The 18,780-nt window shown below is 45.4% G+C and overlaps 2 protein-coding genes across 4 annotated transcripts in view; one reads left to right on the top strand and one right to left on the bottom strand.

The window, feature by feature from the left end:
* Positions 1-4,996: 4,996 nt before the first annotated feature.
* On the bottom strand, positions 4,997-9,082 carry PMAIP1 (phorbol-12-myristate-13-acetate-induced protein 1). Of its 2 annotated transcripts, none has more exons than XM_006116527.5 (2): positions 9,025-9,082; positions 4,997-7,975 (listed from the first exon to the last, which is right to left on the bottom strand). In XM_006116527.5, exons 1-2 carry the CDS (start codon positions 9,080-9,082, stop codon positions 7,863-7,865), a joined length of 171 nt encoding a protein of 56 aa, XP_006116589.2. In that variant the 3' UTR covers positions 4,997-7,862. The 2 variants fall into 2 exon arrangements, 1 of the variants encoding a protein (XP_006116589.2); XR_012904967.2 differs by lacking the exon at positions 9,025-9,082 and adding an exon at positions 8,846-8,959 and having other exon boundaries at positions 7,846-7,975.
* A 42-nt stretch (positions 9,083-9,124) lies between these two features.
* The window catches only part of CCBE1 (collagen and calcium binding EGF domains 1), a 286,875-nt gene continuing 277,219 nt past the window's right edge, over positions 9,125-18,780 (top strand). Inside the window, exon 1 of one of the 2 annotated variants that reach the window (XM_075932601.2) lies at positions 9,125-9,261. The gene's annotated coding sequence lies outside the window, so the exon portion shown is untranslated. The remainder of the gene's footprint in view (positions 9,262-18,780) is intronic. The other variant, XM_089779440.1, reaches the window with a different exon arrangement.

An 18,780-nucleotide genomic window follows, 5' to 3' on the forward strand; every position in this document is an offset into this window, starting at 1 on the left:
CATTGGGCTGTGCTGCCCTGTGACAGGCTCCCTCTTAGGCACTATGGTAATACAGTTTGTGTTCTAGTATGACTTCGACTGCTGGCTTCATGGGTTTTCCATGACTTTTTGAAAGAGTTTTTGGTTCTATCGCCAAATGCCTGGCAGATGAACTATTCTCTGAATGCTGCTTTGTGAGAACAGGAAAAGGTAGCAGGACTGACCTCCACTCTCTTCTTGTCAGAGCTGGCTTCCAGTTGCATCATCCAAGGAGCATACCATTATATTTAGAACAGCCTTTTTCCATTGGTAGACTTCTAAAAACTGTTGAATGGAGATGTGGACCTTTTGGAAATGTTAGAGTGCAGCCTCCCTGGAGTCTGCTGACAACCTTTTATGGACTCTTTAGTTATCTGCACAGTACAGAGTTCCACCCCCTACCTTCCCTGGGCCAGGGGTTCAGTGTCTCTCTGTGAGAATGGCGGGTTCTTTCTCCCAGCGAAAAAGCCTTTACATAGTAATATCTTTAACTTGTATTTATTAACAATGAATCAACGGGATACACTTGCTAAGCACACAATGCTCACAACTCCTGATAAGATCAACAAACGTCTCCCGATGGCCAGTCAGGATTGGTTTGTCCGGGGCTTCTGCATGGTATGGTCATGCTAAGGTATTGATCTGGCAGCTTTGATCTTGTGTCCCAGAGTTAGATTCCAAAAGAACTCCCTTTTGGACCCCAGTTTATATAAAGCTAGGGTCCTGTTTAGCAGCACCGTAACTAATCGCTTTTACCAATGTATTACAAAACAATGTTTTATCCAATCAATTTCTAGCACATTACCTCCTACAGAGAAGAATCACTTCAAATGTTGGTAAACCAGTTATGCAATAGACAGAAACAATTAAAAACCAGACAGAAACAACTGACAGTGAAACCAAAGGGAAATACAGATTTCCAAATTTGAGATGGCTGGTAAATGGTTCTGCTAGACAGAGAGTTATTTTGCAAAGATTTTCTTTAAACATCTTAATGTGTGTCTGTTGATCTGACCACTGTTGATGCCATACTACAGGGCTGGAGTGCCTTCATAACAATTGCATATTCTGTAGTTTTGTACAGCTTTGATGGCAGGAGCGGCCCAAGACCGGCTGCGGCAGCTGGTGCCCCAGGCAGAAGGTGCAATCAGCGCCCCCGCCTTCATGGCCGTCAATGGCCGTGATGTCATCATTGGGCGCCCCGGGCTAGCGGCGCCCTAGGCGACCGCCGAGTCTGCCTATGCTCACGGGCCGCCCCTGTTTGATGGGATATGACTCCCTGCTTTTAGTTAATGGCAGCTGATAATGCTCCTTTCAGCAAAAAGGCCTGAGACACTGTTCCCTTAGCTGTGTGCTTGTGCACCCACACAGGACAAATTCAAATGCCACCCAGCTGATTAGCAGAGCACCCACAGCTAGGTTTTGTATTTCTATTGGTGGTGCACATTCGCACATGACTTGGTGTACATAAAATGTATTCTGCATAGAAAAGATCAGAAGGAACATTGGCCTGAGAGCACATCTTAGATACAATCTGCCAAACTCTAGGTCTCTGGAAGCACAGGTTGAAACTCGCTGTTTTAGAACAAAAATCTTTCTTCAAATCTGACAGTGGGTTAAGGCACTAAGCTCATCCCAATCACCATGCAAAAACAGTCAAACCACTGAATAGCACATTCAATTTATAGACAACACTACAAAAGATGGTATACTTCACTATGTGCGCCAGCCAGTCCTGCTTCACTTGTACCACTAACTCCTCTCCTTGCTCTTGCATTACCCCCCAAGGCTCATGGTGCTATTGTGAGAGGACAGATTCCCTTTAAATAACACATACTATAAATTTATTTGCAAGTTCAACACTATAAGCTTGGGCTTGAATATTAGCTGGTTGACGTACTACAAAGGCAATTTCCCCCACCTTTGCAATTTGCATTTACACATCAAAAGCTATGAATGGGATACATCCAGTCTGACTCAATTATCATCATTAACACTGGCCCTACAATTGACAGGTAACTGCTTTTGCCTATTATATATACCCTGGATTCTATAATTTTCACCCCGACTCATCTGATGAAGTGAATTTTACCCACAAAAGCTCATGATATATTTGTTAGTCTCTAAGGGTACGTCTAAACTACATGGCTCCATCGACGGAGCCATGTAGATTTGTTTGTTCGGCAAAAGGAAATGAAGCCGCGATTTAAATAATTGCGGCTTCATTTAAATTTAAATGGCTGCCCCGCTCTGCCGATCCGCTGTTTGTCGGCAGATCGGGGCAGTCTGGACGCTCCCCTGCTGACATGAAAGCCCTTTATCGACCTCTCCGGTAAACCTTATCCTACGAGGCATAACGGGGAAGTCGATAAAGGGCTTTCAGGTTGGCGCGGGAGTGTCCAGACTAGCGCGCTGAGCCGACAAACAGCTGATCAGCTGTTTGTCGGCTCAGCGCCGCAGCCATTTAAATGTAAATGAAGCCGCGATTATTTAAATCGCCGCTTCATTTTCCTTTGCTGATCAGCCTAATCTACATGGCTCCATCGATGGAGCTATGTAGTTTAGACACACCCTAAGATACCACAGGACTTCTCACTGTTTATAAAGTTACAGATTAACACAGCTGCCCCTCTGAGACATACTACTAATAGTTATCACAACATGAGGCAGGTCTTTCCAGTTGGCTAAAATGGTTTTGTGAGCTGATGCCTAGCAGAGCATTTAGGAGGTAGTATTCTAGGTGCTGGAATAGGCCAGTCTGGCTTTTACGTGAGCAGACAGAAATTGAGCGTGACAGCTTTGCACGTGTTGGCTGGGCAGGTGTCTCTTGTTCTGTGTCTAATGAAAAGAGACATGGGGCTGGGCAGGTAGCACTGCTTGTACTTGTCTCTGTTTATTCTCTTGTGTTTCCCCTTTTCAGGTTAGATTGTTGTGGATGAGTCAGAGTCCCATGCTCCTCTAATGTAAACATCTGTAGTTTGTGGTGTGTTGTTTCTATTCCCTTAGAGCGAGACTGGTAACTATTGTATAGCCCTTAACAGGCTACTATAAAATTCTGTGCATAACTCAAGATTCTTAAGGCACTGGCAAAAATTAGATGATAGTTGTGCTAGTCAGACCAGAACTGTGCTTTGTACATTGTGCTTCTTTGGATGCCCTCAAAAGAAAGGATTTGGTCTACTACTGTAAATTGCCTCGTGTAAATAGTCACAGTGCTACCCTGACATGAGCTTCTGGGTCTAGGCTAGGGGCATGGGCAATAACTGGGGGGGAGGGCACTTCAGAATTTTTTGAAGGGGCCCTTGGCTGCCCCGGAAGGGGCGGAGCCAGGACACTTCTGTGCTTCCTGACCCACAGACCCTGATTGGTGGGGTGAGGGAGCGTGTGAAGTCTCAGCTTGACAAAGCCCTGGCTGGGTTGATTTAGTTGGGATTGGTCCTGCCTTGGGCAGGGGGCTGGACTTGATGACCTCCTGGGGTCTCTTCCAGCTCTAGGATTCTATGAAGTCTTTGCCCCCGCTGCTGTTCTGAACAGCTACTGGTTCCCTCAAGGTCCCCATGCTCCTGATGGTGGGAGGAGACTTTGCACACTCCCCTCTGCCCCCCAGCCAATTAAGGACTGCGAGGAGCATGCAAAGTCTCTGCCTCCCTGCCCTCATCCTGCAAGGAGCATACAGTGCTTAAAAGTGCCATGCCCCTTGCAGGGCAGGAGGAGACTTCGCTTACTGCCCTGTCCCCAGGCCAATCAGAGCCTGGGGGTGGCGGAAGTGCGCAAAGTCTCCTCCCAACCTGCCCCCTTCCTGCAACATGCTCCCTTCAGGTCAGGAACAAGATGGGAGGAGACTTTGTATGCTCCCCTCTGTCCCTAAGCCCTGCCCTTGGGAGTGCGGGGCGTAGGGTCAACTGCCAGGGCTGATTCCAAGTACCGCACACTCCTTGGTCCCTAGACCATGATTGGCTTTGGGGCGGGGGAGCAGCAGAGCCTCCGCAGGCTGGATGAACCTGCTTGGCCAGCCAGATCCAGTTCATAGAGGCCTTTTTTCCCACCCCTGTACTAGGCTGAAGCTAGTGAATGCCCCACCGTGCCTGGGGATGTTGCTGCTCTCTCAGGCTGAGTTAACTAAAGCATCTGGTGGTTTCCCATTGGGGTGAGGCTGCAAGACTCTAGCCTTCCAAAACTGGCAGCAGTTGCCTGGGGAGAGGGAAGAGATCTTTCTTAGTCCTGCCTCGCATTGAATATGTGCACGTGCATGCAATGGTCCACTTGCCACTGTAGCTTCCAAACCAGGGGAGGCGTTTGGTCATGAGAAACCTTTACTTTGAAATGGAGAACAAACTGATTACCGGTACCCCCTCTGTACAGAGACACAGCTGGATTCTGGCCTTATGGGAGAATAGGGGGAGTAGCTTTGTAGCACCCTTTTGCTAGGCTGTAGCTGTACACCCATGATCAAAAACATTAATTTGACACCCAGACCCCACAGTTAAACCTTTTCATGACCTTTGGGAAAGTCCAACCCTGAACCTTTTGCCACTTGTCAGATCCCTCCCATTTTGATTCCTGATGTACCTAAGACACTGTAACAGAACTTTGTCCTCCATAGACTTCACTGTTGTCACTAGGCTGCCCCTCGTGGCCACCAGGAACTTCATGGGGTCATTTGTGGGGTGATTATGCTTTGTGGGGTGATCATTTGATACTGCTTTCATACTCAGATTAACAGATGCTAAATAAATAGTGTGTCTTGCTCCCCTAACCTTTGAGCTAAAGGAGAAGCTAACTGTTAGCAGTATAGGGCTACTGACACACAACTGAGCAATTGTGCTTCCACCTAGCAGATATCTACGGTATCATAAAATAAAATCCAATACATCACTGCAAGTCTACTGGAAGGTATTTAATGATTGAGTGTGACCTTAAACTCCTATTTCAGAAGGAATTGGAATATGACCATTCATTCAGAATCATTAGAAAAAAGATTCTACAATAAAGAATAATTTGCTTGTAAACATATCATGTTTATTATCGTAATGAGATAACAGACACACTTTATGAAGACATATAACAATACATCAAGCCATAACTCCAAAAATGCCTTGAGAAAAACAATTTCATGTTGATACAGTCAGGCCACATCATTTTGAAAAGTAATGCAAGCGATCTGTGCCAAGACAATACAAAACCAGACTGTAGATTATATACAGATATTAGTCACTTTGAACTAATTCTTCTTTTGCATTGACTCTGAACAGACTGAGTGATGTAACATTAAACAATCACCAAATAAACACACACTAGAATGTAGCAACATAAAAACATTCCATCAAAAGTAAACATTGCCATTAGAAATCTGTATAATAAAGTGCTGCGCACACCTCCTAGCTGAAATGCCTCCGTGACATTTACACAGTTCATTCTCACTGCTTTATGCTATTATTTCTGCTTACAGCCTGGAACTACTGATGGGGGCCATTTGAAACCCTGGTTGCATCTTATTTAACTGTAAGGCTGCATATATTGAGCTGAACACCCAATGCCTTAATGCTAAACTTTCCTGTGATTCTTACACTGATATAACTATTATTGACCTCACTGGCATTTTATTCAATTACACAGAAACCACAGGGAGCCTTTTTTCATTGATTTCAGTGTCCGTTAGAGCAAACCGTGAATGAACAGCTTTGCTTAGTCTCATGGAGTTATTCCGTGAGCTAAAATTTGGCATAGCAGAAAGGAAAACAGTCACCCTTTAATAACTGAAAAAGTGCTTTTGAACGAGATAGGATTCTGTACCTCTAGGGAGGCAAGTTCATGTTTGTCACATTAGCTTGTGGCATGGTGGATAAAACAATCCCATCCCAAAATGCTACATTCTCACTGAGAACACAATAACTGATAGCTCATAGAGGAAGAAACCTTGTATGTTTGGACCCACTCCTGCTCTCATTCAAGCCAATGCAAAAGTGCCTTTGCTGGGAGCCAGATTGGGCCCTTTACATACAAAAAACAAAACCCCAGCATCTGCTGAGATAATCCCAAATGACATCAGTGTCAGCAAACCAGATAGCTGGATACTTGGTCCTTGGTACTGAAAGAGTTTTACAGTAAAAACACAAAAGGAAAACAGATTTGTGAAACATCATAGGACCAAATTAATTGGTGATCTAGCATGGAATTAATTACACACGAAAGGCAAAGGATCGCCTAATGGATGCAAGCAGTGAAATAGTATAACTTGCTCTGATCTGGCTTTCAGAAGGTAATACGACAGATGCAATTTTATGCAAAAAGAAAGTGCAGTAGAAGCAAGAGTGTGAATTCAAGTGATTTTTCTTGCTCCATCTTCTTTCTGCCTGAAACTGACCCTTATTTTGCACACCAAAATAATACCAAACTTAGGCAAGTTACAATATTTTCATACTATTCATATGCCCTATGTATAATTTAGCCCATCATTTAAGACTGATTAATTTGGCTTAGGAATGTCTTAAGCCTAAGACAGTTGCACTGTCTCTTGAATTTGACTCATGGGGCTTTTAAAATATATAAGCAGAAAAATTGCTTTTTAGGGGCCTGAATGACAGAGCAAATCTATTCTCCAAGCCATACACAAATGTAGCTTGTCAATAAGGCTATAACAAACATTTCACTAACATCACTATCCATTAGACAAAATAATAGCTTCTTCATTCATAATTACAAACAAAAATGGTTTGACACCAAATGAGAGCTGAGATTTTTTTCTTAACCTTTATTTCCCAAGTCTTAGCTTTCATTTAGAAGCAATACATTGCTTTCTGATAGCCATAAAGCTGAATGTTGCAATAGTTATCTCTTTATCCAAGCAGTTGCTTTTGAAAAAAAGAATTCATGTTTTTTCTCCAGAAAACTACAGATTCCATTTTAGTTTAAATTTCTATTTGTTCTGAGAGTAATTTTATTACCAACTAATAAAATTAAAACAGTAGCTTATTCTGCTTAAATAGCCCTTCTGATGATGTGAAGGAATCCTCCTTCAACCCTGCACACCTCTCAAACTTATTTTGTGATATAATGCATGCTTTAATATATTACATTTCCTTATTCAGTAATTTTCTTAGAATACTGACTGTATGCTTTACTTTCTTTATCACAAGAAGCTACCATGCTTCCTTTAATTTTTAATGCATTCTTTATAGCACCATTTGAATAGTTATCTACACTATTTCTGGTGCATAACCATCTATTTAAATTCCATGAAATACTCTTTTCATGCATGTATATACATTATAGAGCCATGCAGCAACCTTGTAAATAACAGAATTACAATGTTATTTATTAGAGAAACACCTGTATAACAAGTTACATCATGGATAGAAAATGTGCTTCAATAAAAAAAGAATAATGTTCCACACGAGGCTTTGTCCAACAGAGTCTACATTTTAGAAAACAAAAACAACCAAGAACTTAATTTTCACTGTACATTCCAATCCAGTGTTTGGAGGTAACTGGCATTTTCTGCCTGTGCAATAGAACTAGATGCATCTCATGAAGTGGCACATCAACACACTTATCATATGAGAAGCCATGGTTCCTTGCTCTTCTAATTCACTCCACAGGTCAGTCTTTGGAATAATTAATTCCAATGTTTTCCCCCACAGACATCCACCAGAAAATGCATCTGTGGAGCTCTCCAGAAAAAGTCTATTTCGACAGCTTTCCTTCCGTGGGAACAGTCAGCGTAAGTAATGTTCATTCCATCTTCTCATTTCATTCAAATCGCTTTTCACAGGCTTGTAAAGACCGTATTTTCCAAAGCCATTGTTTTCTTCCTTTCTTTTCTGTTTGCCATCTCCAAAGAGTGTTCACGTTCCTGGGCAGAACAGTTTTGTAATCACATTCAGAATCTTCTGCTGCAAATTCAGAATTTCTCCTATTTTTCTCAGTTGCAAAGCACATTGGATTATAGATTCTTGCTCTGTTAAAAACAAAGGAATACCAGCCCTCAGCTTTGGCAATTCTGTACCATAAATCCTGTTTCTGTACCAATCTATCGACTTCCTTGTCTACAGGCAATAGCTTTTATATTATCATTTATCTCACACCAGAGGACAAGAGGCATGTTAAAGGTACACTGTTGCTTACACAGCTGATAACATAAATTTACAGTTTCAAAACCTTTCAAATTGTAAAATAAAAACTCAGAAACCTTTAAAAACTTTTGGTAGGTCTCTAGCTGCTTAGCAGGGGAGAATGTAATAAAATGTTCCCATTCCATAGTTTGCACAAGAAATGTTACCCTAAGTGTCAGTGCTACTCTTTGAACATTTTTTTGAATTTAGCACGGATCCCAGGACATGTCACAGAGAATAACTGTTCTGATCTCGCTAGATTGTACAGTTAAACAGCCGCCTCGGCTGTTTCAGACAACAGGAGCGTCTGTTCTCTGAAAAAAAAAAAGAAATTCGCTGGCAAAAATAGCTGTGAAACTAGACTCGAATTCTCCAAGGAGGGGTCATTACAATGATTTTACAGGCCCGGGTTTGGCGGGGGGGGGGGGGGGGGTCCGGAACTTAGAACTCACAACCTGGAGCCTAACGTCCCCAAAGCTGGGTGGCGGTGGAAATCGAGCCCAGAATTGGGGGCCGCGCACCTAGCTCTGGTGAGACCCGCTAAAACGTGGATGAGGCTGGCTCCTGTATCAGGCGACACCGATCTGAGCCACTGACCCCTGTACGGAGCCTCTAATGACACAGCCCCATCGGGCCACACCACCCGTCCAGCTTTCCTTCTGGCTCACCCACCCCAGGGCCCGCTGCGCAAGAAGTTACCAAATCCTGGTTGTTACCTTGGCCACCGGCGAGCGGGAAACCGAAACCTACCCGGCTCGCAGGGAACTGAAAGTAAAACCGCCCCCAACGCAGCGAAACTCTCTAACCCCCCCAATCCCCGGCACGGCTTTAGCCCGCGATCATCAGTCTCCAGCGCGGGTCTGAGGCCGGCTCAGTCCCCGGGCGCCCACGGTACCTGCAGCGGGAGCCGGGGGCTGCTGCGCGCCCTTGCGCAGGGGCTTTCCGGGCATCATTTCGCTCCGCCGGGCGGGACTCGCGGGGAGCTGCGATCAAGCTGCCTGGGACCGTGTCAGGCGCAGGACGGTGCCGAGCGACGCGCTCCTCTCGCTGGCCTCGGGCTCTGGCTGCCCGCGACTCGCCGCCGCGCGATAAAGGTGCCGCTGCCTGGGGGGGTTTCCCAGCCTGGGATGAGGTAAGAAAAGCAAAAGGGAATCCCGCCTTCCGCGGCCCTGCTCTCAGCCAATCAGCGGCCGGCAGGGCTGGCGTGCTGCGGCAAGTTGGTTCGGCGCCCGGGCACGTGGCGGCTGCTGCCGGGCGCGCCTGGACTTGCCCTAGTCGGAGCGTGGACTGGCGGCTTCCCCTCCTCCCCGGGCCCGCGGGAGGCGGTGCGAGGAGCCACCTGACGAGCAGCGGCCGCGGTGTGAGGCCTGGCACGCTCCTTGGCGGCGCCCTGGGCTTAGGCGGGAGCTATGGGAGATGGTTTCAGATCCGCAGCCCTGACTGTCCCCCGTCCCCAAGCCCTGCCTGAGCCTTGCAGAGCGGCCATCCTCCCTGAGCCTGGTCTAGCGCTGTCAGGCACTGAGCCCTGGGCACTGGGCTCGGAATTGGATCAGGCTGCAAAATGCATTTCCCAAGTCCAGGCTCACTGGGCGGTCCTCAGAGCATCTCAATAAAGCCTGGCTCAAGTCTTGGCCCAGAGGAGCCCTGGCTGAGCTTAAGCTGTCTCTATCCTAGCCCTGCATTAGAGTCACCAGGTGTCCGGTATTGGCCCACAGGGTCTGGTATTTGCTGCCTTTGTCGGGTTAAAAAAAACCCCAGAAAACACTTGACATGTAAAATGTCCAGTATTTTGTTTGTCTGGGAGGGAAGGCTGCTTGGGACATTCTTCCCCTGCTGCAGTTGGGGTTTTTTGTGTTTGTTTTTTGCTCAACCAATTTTTTTCCTGACATGTTCGGTATTTTTTGTGAATGTATCTGGCAACCTTATAATACATGGGCGATGAAGGTTGTGCCTCCCCAAGCAGTCTGGCTCCATCCCTAGGCCGGGCACTCTCCTGACATTTACTTCCAGCTTTGCTCTGGGTGGGGCTGGGCTCTGTTTCATAGAGACTGATGCTGGGGTTGCGCTGCCCACCTAGTGCTCAGACTGTACCACCCAGATACCTGACACTTTGGGGTTGGGGCTACCGTAGCCACATAGCCCTGAGCACCTCGGTTAGAAGCGATGCGGAGCATGTGGCCACACTGCCTAGTGCACAGGGGCTGGAGGTGTTGTAGCCCCTCTGCCCAACTGCCTGGAGCATGGGGATTTGGGGCTCTGCAGCTGTGCCACCCGCTGTACTGGGGATGGCAGCGCAGTAGTCATGCCACCTACACACTTGATGCACAGGTGTTGAGGGCACTGTGGCTGTGTTGCCTGGCTGGCTGTCCAGGGAACTAAGACTGGGCTCTTGCTCCCCGGACACCGTGGCTGTGTCTACATTGGCACCCTTTTCCGGAAAAGGGATGCTAATGAGACAAGTCAGAATTGCAAATGCCGCGGGGGATTTAAATATCCCCCGCGGCATTTGCATGAACATGGCTGCCGCTTTTTTCCGGCTCGGGGCTTTGCCGGAGAAAAGTGCCAGTCTAGATGGGATCTTTCAGAAAATAAAGCCTTTTCCAGAAGATCCCTTATTCCTCTTAAAATCAGGATTTGTCAGTGAATGACATTAACAGAGAAAATGATGGCTTCACCCCTCAAACCAGTTTCTAATCAGAGAAAAATGCCAGACAATAATATGTGTCTATGATGGCTGATGAGAAATAATAATTCTCTCCATGTAACCACAGCCTCTGGTACCTAATGCCTGCAGATGCTGACTATATTAGTGGTGACTGGACATACTTGACTATCAGGCCATTTGTACTGGCTCTGTTCAGAGGCACTTTAACCTGTTATATTTACTGCACAGATTGGGTGAAGTCCTAGCCCTACAGAAGTCATAGCAAAGCTCCCATTGATGTCAATAGGACCAGGTTTTCATCTGTTTTACCTTAATCGTAGTGCCACCTTTATTGTCCAACAGCATCAGCTGGTTTCAGAAACATACTGGCAAAATTCTGTCCTTGATGCATTGAGTGGGGTCGGGGGAGGGGAAGAAGGAGTGGAAGCTCCCTGACCCATTTCTCCCTGACCCTAGGGCAGCAGAACTTATGTGAACGTGGGGGGAAAGGCTGTGTAATGCACCTTCCTGCTCTTATGTTAAGATAGGAGGCCCAAAGCAGTATATGCACAGGGAGACGGAAGAGCAACCGTGCTCCAAGGAGGTACACCATGTCCACTTGGTGCTATGGTGTGCTGGCAGGTGTGTTAGCCATTACTTCAGCCTTTGGCTCAGTGTAGTCCTTGTCTAAAATCCTGCCCAGTAATAATCCTAGAAGTGAAGGATGGTCACCCTGCATCCACTCTCATTCCTCCTCCCAGAAGTTTGCTGTTTGCTGATAAGACTATTCACCAGTAAATAGGAAGTTTATTTCCCTAAAAGAAGGAAGGGTGCAAACACCAAGTAGGCAGAGGGTGTTTGTTTAGGGTGGCACAAAGCTTACAACTAGAAGGCTCTTTTGTAACCCTGTTTTGACGCTAAAGAGCTGCTTTTGTTTTGGTGCTAATTGACCTCTGTGGCAGTCTGTCTGGTTTACACTGCCACTCATCATCACACCACTATCATATTTGTCATCTGAAGAAGTGGGTTGTGCCCATGAAAGCTCATAATACTATCTATATTTTTTGTTAGGCTCTAAGGTGCTACAGGACCACTACTTTTTTAAGCTTTTTTTAAAGTTACAGACTAAACACAACTACTCCTGAGACTTTTACCCGTCACCATGGTATGTGAGTGAGTACCTTTAGCATGAAGTAGATTGTCAAGAGCAAAGTCCCTGGTAGGCAGGATATAAATCTTCCAGGCAGAAAAAGTTTTGGTTTTTTTTTGTTTATTTGACACATTTGTGTGTTTGTTTTTTTCTGTTTACATTTTTAATTTTTTTTGGAGCTACTCGGAAGTATTTGACTGGGCTGGTGACAGATTTGCCAGGTCCTGGACAATGTGTGTGGGGGGGACCTTAGCTCTGGAAAAGGTGGGGCCTTGGGCAGAAGAAGGGGGGGTTAGGGTTAGCCTTCCTCCTCCAGCTCTCACTGCCCCTGGACTGTGCCTTACAGTGCTCCAACCGTGATTTAAAGGGCCTGAGGTTCTGCCACTGCCATGGTAGCAATGGTGGCAGCTGGTAGCTTGGAGCTCTTTTAAATTGCTGGGCCTAGGGGCAACTGCCTCCTTTGTCCCTCATGCCCGCCTCCTTTGAGGGCCCTGGTATTTGTTCTCTTAGTGCTTTGCACAGCTGTTTGCCATTCCTTTTGCTCCTCTTTGAGGCGTATGCAGCAGTAAATGGCTCCCACACTGCAGTCACTTGTTGCATAGAGTGCTCTGTTTGCTCACTGCTTTCATTTCTGGATCCTCTCATTTAAAGGGGAATACCTTTTCAAATATCTGACTCCTCGATCACAAGACACTAGTTCCTCACAGCTAACAGGAAAAGCAAGTTTTAGGAGCTGGTAAACCTGATCATAACTTAGTGCACATCAGAATAGGTGACGTGGCCATGTGCTGATTGTATAAGCATTGTTATTGTCTCAAGTTCAAAAAAAAAAAAAGCTGCACACGAATCCCTGGGGCTGTATTTCAGTGCAGTTTGGTGAAGAACAATGGTTCCTCTACAAATAATTGTGATTTTCCTGGAAATGTAGTGATACAGCATTGTGTACTACCCGCTACCCTCTCCCCAGCTGTGCACAGGAAACCAAACTACAAAGAAAGTTGGCGTGGGCTTAGAGAGCAGGGAAAAGAGAGAATTTCTGATCCATCCCACTCCCACAGTGATGTATCTGTATCTTCCCCCACCACAACAAACTCCGAACAGCTAACGGATCATGCAAGAAGTGTGGACAGACATAGGGTTGCCAGATACTTTCACAAAAAATACAGAACATGTCCGGAAAAAAATTGTTTGAGCAAAACCAAAAACAAAACCCAACCAACCGAAAAAACAACAACAAACAACCGCACAAAAAACCCCCCAGTCAGTGTGCCTTTAAATTCCCATGGTCCCTGCTCCCTCCCCCCGCCCCCGCCATATGTGACAGGGGAAGAATGTCCCAAGCAGCCTTCCGTCCGAGAAAAACAGAAAATACTGGACATTTTATGTGTCCAGTATTTTCTGGGGTTTTTTTACTAGACAGTGGAGGCAAATACCGGACTAGCCGGGCCAATATTGGACACCTGGTGAGAAGAAGCCAAGTATATTAAATGGCATAGTGTGACACAATTCAGAGCAACTGCACCTTTATTCTCCCTTCATGTTCTAGCGAGGGCAGCTACTCTAGGCTCTGGCTCCTCAGCCTTCACCCCTCTGATGGCCATCATCTCTCTCCCTCCTGACCACTGTATTTGTAGGCTGTATGGTTCTCTGCCTATACTGTAAATTTCTCAGCAAAGTCTAACCGCCTAAACAGGTCAACTTTGCTTTTCTTCACAGAGGCTACAAACAGTGTAATTGGTCATAGCAAAGTTACCACACAGCTATTTCAAAGCAAGCACATTTATCCTTCAGGTAGTGAAGATTACAGAGCAAACACATTACAACCACTAAAAGAACCTACATGCATGCTAAAAAACTTACCAGGGATCATCCCACTAGTCTAACAAGGGCTCTACTGCTGACCAGTCCTGAAAAGCTAGACAGGAATTTTACTATGGGGATAAATTGATAAAAACAAGCACCCCTTTAAATCTCTAAGTCATGCTTTTATCCAGTTTGGGACTCAGATCTCCTCCTGTAAGAAGCGCTCAGCAAAAAGTTTCTCCTCAGAGATAGCTTCAAAAGGCTGGGTCCCCAAAGATGGCTAATTTGCATTCTCCTTCAATCAAGTATTTCCCTGGAAATCCACTCAATTAGACATTCTAGCTTGGCTAGTGCATTGCTTCAAATGGTTGTTTGAAGCTCATAGCATGTCCGAGGGGTTACAGTAGTCCAGTGTTCCCTTTAAAGAAGTTATACACAGTCACACATTAACATTTTTCCTTTTAATACAATGATTATGAACTCCTAAAATTCTTCAGTGTAATTCAATATGGGTTGGCCCGGATATTGCCATGCCTATCCCAGTGAGCATTTGGGAAGCTGTCTATACAAACTCATGAAGTCTGGATATTTTAAATGTTCCTATAAAAGCTACTGTATCCTGAGTGCCTATCTGTATGTGGAGCCATCAAATCTGTAACAGCTGCCCTTATGCTAAAGAACAGCTGCATCCTTAGAAGACCAGCATTATTTTACCCCTCTGGAAAGAAAGGGGAAAGTAGGAGCTGGGGAAAGTTACCTGAAGTAGAACAAAATTAGACAGGTGTCTCAGGTTTCAATAACCAGCCAGGAGGTGGTTAAATAAGGGAGAGCTAGTCAGGAAGAGGAAGTTGTGGGTGGGAGACAACATGTAGCTGTTGCAAGAGATAGGTGGGGCCTGTTTTGCTTTCCTGATGGCCCCAGGTGCTGTGGCTGAGTCAAGAGACTCTGACCCCAGCCCTGCAAGAATGCCCTGGAGTGGTGAGGAAACTGAGGAAGGAAGTGTGCGCACTGTTTATTGGTCTGTGTGGTCTCTTGTGCTTAATATGATTAAGTATAAAGGTGCAATGATGTGTGAGACTTATGCAGTGTCTGTGTGTTGGCTGCTTCCCAGCTACTGTGTACCTTTGCAGAGAGCTAAACTGTAAACCAGATACTTCTATTTGGAGTGGAGCTGTAGGAGGGAATGTGTTGGGTTAAGGGTGCAAACTTGCTAATTGCACAAAACTGAATTCCCCTGTCCCAGCCCTACTTGTTCATTTTCTTTCCCTCCATTGTGCCTCTGTGCGACCATCACTTACTTTGACCCTGTGTGTGTGGTGGGAAGTGAGGAATGAAGAAGGGGGAGCTAAGGCAGGGGGTTGGGTATGATGCCTGGCAGTGCTTAACATGATTCCTGGGTGGTAGCTGCCATGTCCTGTGGCTTCTAGGTGCAAGGCTGTTCCATGCACTTTCCCATTGGCCAATGGGAGCATCCTTAGTTAGGATGTCTTGGTTTGGTGCTGGTGTTTAGGATCAGGTACAGGTGAACTCTATTTCTGTGCCCAGAACATGTGCTGGAGTAGCCTGGGAAACAGTGCTGCAGCCTGCTGAGCCCAGGAAGCTTAAATCTCAGGTTGTGATATGGAGCCTTGGATGCTCCTTCCAGCAGTCTTAGAACCATGGTGTCCTATGCGTTAGCCACATGTAGCTAGAGGCTATCTTGCTGGTTGAGGGTGGCTAGCTTCCTATAGCAGTAGCCACTTTAGTGGCTACTGCTTCAGAACTGGTTGGACACCATGGTCCTAGATGGTGGCCATGAGGGGGTGCTTGCTAGGGTCTATGCTAGCATAGTCCACCCACTGCAAGGACTGTAGTAAAAAAAAATGGTCAGGTTTATACTCCCACTGCATACTGTGTGTTTCATTACTTAGAGCGGTGTGTGAAATAACACCACTGGTCATCAGCCAATAGCAGCACAGCTACTAGCACAGTCATGCATCTGTGACTGATGCAAGGTCCAGAAAGCACTTCAGAGGGATAGTCCTCTGGCATTTTTTGGCCACGGTATTTTTAGCCGGGGCTTGGATACTAAGCAATTGCTGTGACCCCATTTCTGATGGAGTGAATGGGAGAGTTGAGTTGCTGCACGACTCAGGCACAGCAATGGAACAGCTGGAATTAGTTTGTTCCCCTTTGAATACAGACCCAGAATGAGGCTGTTGGGCAATTTATATTTTGTGCCAATCTTTTGGGGAGAAGGAAACTGGGGATAACATTAACTGTTTGTTTACCAAAGCTTCCTGCTGTGAAAAGAGATTCAACTTAAAACCTATAGTACAGATCCCAGCAACTGTCTCCCAAGCTAATGCAGCAGCAACAGCTTCTTGGCATGGCCTAGACAGAAGGAGAGAAAACTGGCCATTACAGGGCAGCATGTCACAGCTGTGCTGTTTCCTCCTAAAAATAAAGGAAGAACTGGGAGAATAGATCCATGGTGTTGTCTTTGGGCCATTGTGGAGAGGCTGACTATTGCTAACATCACCTAGAGAGCTGTGTGGACCACACCTGGGGTCAGCTGGTGTAAATGGGTATGGTTCTGATTTCTGTGGAGTTATATGCATTTCTATCAATTCAGGGTTTGGCCCATATTCTTCTTTGAGGGGAAGATGGAGGTGAATGATGTGGCTTATACTGTTCCACCTGGTCAGTGCCAAGCCTGAGTCTGTCACTGAGGTAGTAGCATGCTGAGAGGTGCTATGATGCATGTGTCAAGCACCCAATTGCCAGATTGTAGACCTGGGCCTGGCCAAATCAGGACAGAATGCTGAATTGGCTGAATCAATGGGTCCTAGCATTTTTCAGTTTCTTTCAAGGGGTTTAGTAAGTTGTCTGTGCTGGACTCTCGGATGCTGCCCAGGGTGAGCTGAGCAGTAGCAGAAGTAGTTTGTTACAAGTTGGGGAGTACCACTGAATAGTGCTCTTGCTTGTCATGTGGCTTCTAAGGACCCAGTAGTGAGACCTTGTACCACAGGTGCAAACATGTTTTGGGGAAATGTCAGAGTTAAAGTAAAATGAATAGCTAGTCTTCTCTCTTGAACTGGAATGGCACTGACTTAATGCAGTTATTCTTGTGTTGAATCAGCGTCAGTGGAGGGGGACTTGGTGCTGGTGAGGACAGCCACACCTGAAAATGGAAGAGTAAACCTGTTAGGCCTGATTCCTTTTCCCTTATTCCCAACTACATTTCCCTGGTATTGCTTAGCTCAATTAGGGAAGTAGGGACTTTTGGAAAGTAAAATGAGTGTGCATGTTCTTTAAACAACTGTATCTTCAAAAATACATGTCTTGATGAAGATTTTGATTTTTATTAAGAGTATTGTTAAAATCTGTCATTAGTACATTTTTTTAAAAGGAATTCAATCAAGTGTGTAGTTTTGTTTTTTATCCCTCAACACTTTTTTTTTTTTGCTATCTTAAAGACAGCAATAATGAATTTGTTTCCAATGAACTTTTCAAACCTTAAGTATTGATTTGAGTAGTGCTCTGTTTTGGCACAACTAAAATGTCTACATTTTAGGTTTTCTGTACTGTTTGAGAAGCAATTCTATTCCAGGTTCAACCTGTCTTTCTGGCTCAGTTTGGTTCAATCTCCTTACATTTATTTTGAGGACTGTACTTGATTTGGCGATTTTTTTTTTTCTTTTGTTTGTTTGCTTTTATAAGAAGCGATCCTATTGTGGCACAACCAAACACTTACTTTATAAGAGGAAGCTGTATATTAAGTGTGGTAGTCCTAGCTCTTATGGTTTAGGAGTTCTTGATCAAACTGGCCCTCTAAAATACATAGTAGATTTTACTTCACAAACTCAATCCAGCTGAATGGAGTTACACTGGTGTAAGTAGGTGAGGCTCACTCAAGCCTTTTCTGTTCCAGGAACTGGAAGAAGTCAAAATATACCATGTGACTTCCAGCAGCTGTCAGCACAGAATATCAAAAAGAAAACAGCACAAGAAGGAAACTGACAACAGAAAGGACAGGGAGCACATCCTGTGATAGCGGTTGCTCCTATATGGCACCAGTGTTGCAAATATTTCCTTTTTAAATGTGATGCTTCTGTGTCACTTGCCTAATTCCTGGGGACTTGCTGATGCATTCATCCAGGACCTTTTTCCTATGTTGTTCATCTTTCCCTCACCCCAACTGCAGTTGATCCTCTTGAACCCAAGTGTTAGGAGGAAAGTGAACACTGTCACAATCCGCCCCAATCACAAGTCATGTGACTAAAACAAACAAGGGCAGGGCTGAGCTAACTAGTCATAGCAATCTGTGCTCAATCCGTCTCCTAGATGTTGTTCTGTTCGCTGAATATTTATTTAAGTTCTATGGCCCTTCTCATCTAAGGGTGGCAAAGCAGTCTCCCTCTATTTAGAAATAAAGCCATGCATTAGTTTTGTAAGTTAAACACTTTTACAGTTGGGGAGAAACAAGTCCTGCGAGCTGAATGATTAAAGCCTGGGTCATTGCCCACACCAGGAAAAGAAAGCACCATTCCTGACTCCGTCATGTGTGCTTGACTAAAGCTTAACAGGGGGAAGCTAATATGTCTTATGCAAACATTAACTTATGAGTCTACCACCAGGCCACCCACCAGTCATGGGCACCATGCAGCTGTCAGCCGACGGTCAGGGCTGTGTGTGTGTGTGTGTATGTTTCCGAGAAAAGGTTTAACGTCCGTGTCTTTACTGCTAGGACCGGGGTCCCATCGCAGAGGGTGGCCAGCAGGCCAACAGACGCCCCGAGTTTATAGGAAGAGCTTATTACGCTTCAGATTTTAGCTGCTAGAATTTCATAATTCCTTCGCAGCGGGCAGCCTCGGGGAGACTGAGAAGCGCCCCAACTGAATTTTGCCACCTGGGTGTGACACAAATCCAAACGCCCAAGCTCTCCCTATATCTGTCCCTTTATGACCGGCTGAAGTTCTTTTAAATTGTGCTTGGTTCTGTTACAGCAACTGAAGGAGTCAGGTTAAAGCTTAAACAGTTACAGGTTTATTGAGGAAGCTTATAAATCATAT

Source organism: Pelodiscus sinensis, chromosome 6 (genome assembly GCF_052426305.1).
Source record: "Pelodiscus sinensis isolate ZL-2025 chromosome 6, ASM5242630v1, whole genome shotgun sequence".
NCBI classification, from domain to species: Eukaryota; Metazoa; Chordata; order Testudines; family Trionychidae; genus Pelodiscus; species Pelodiscus sinensis.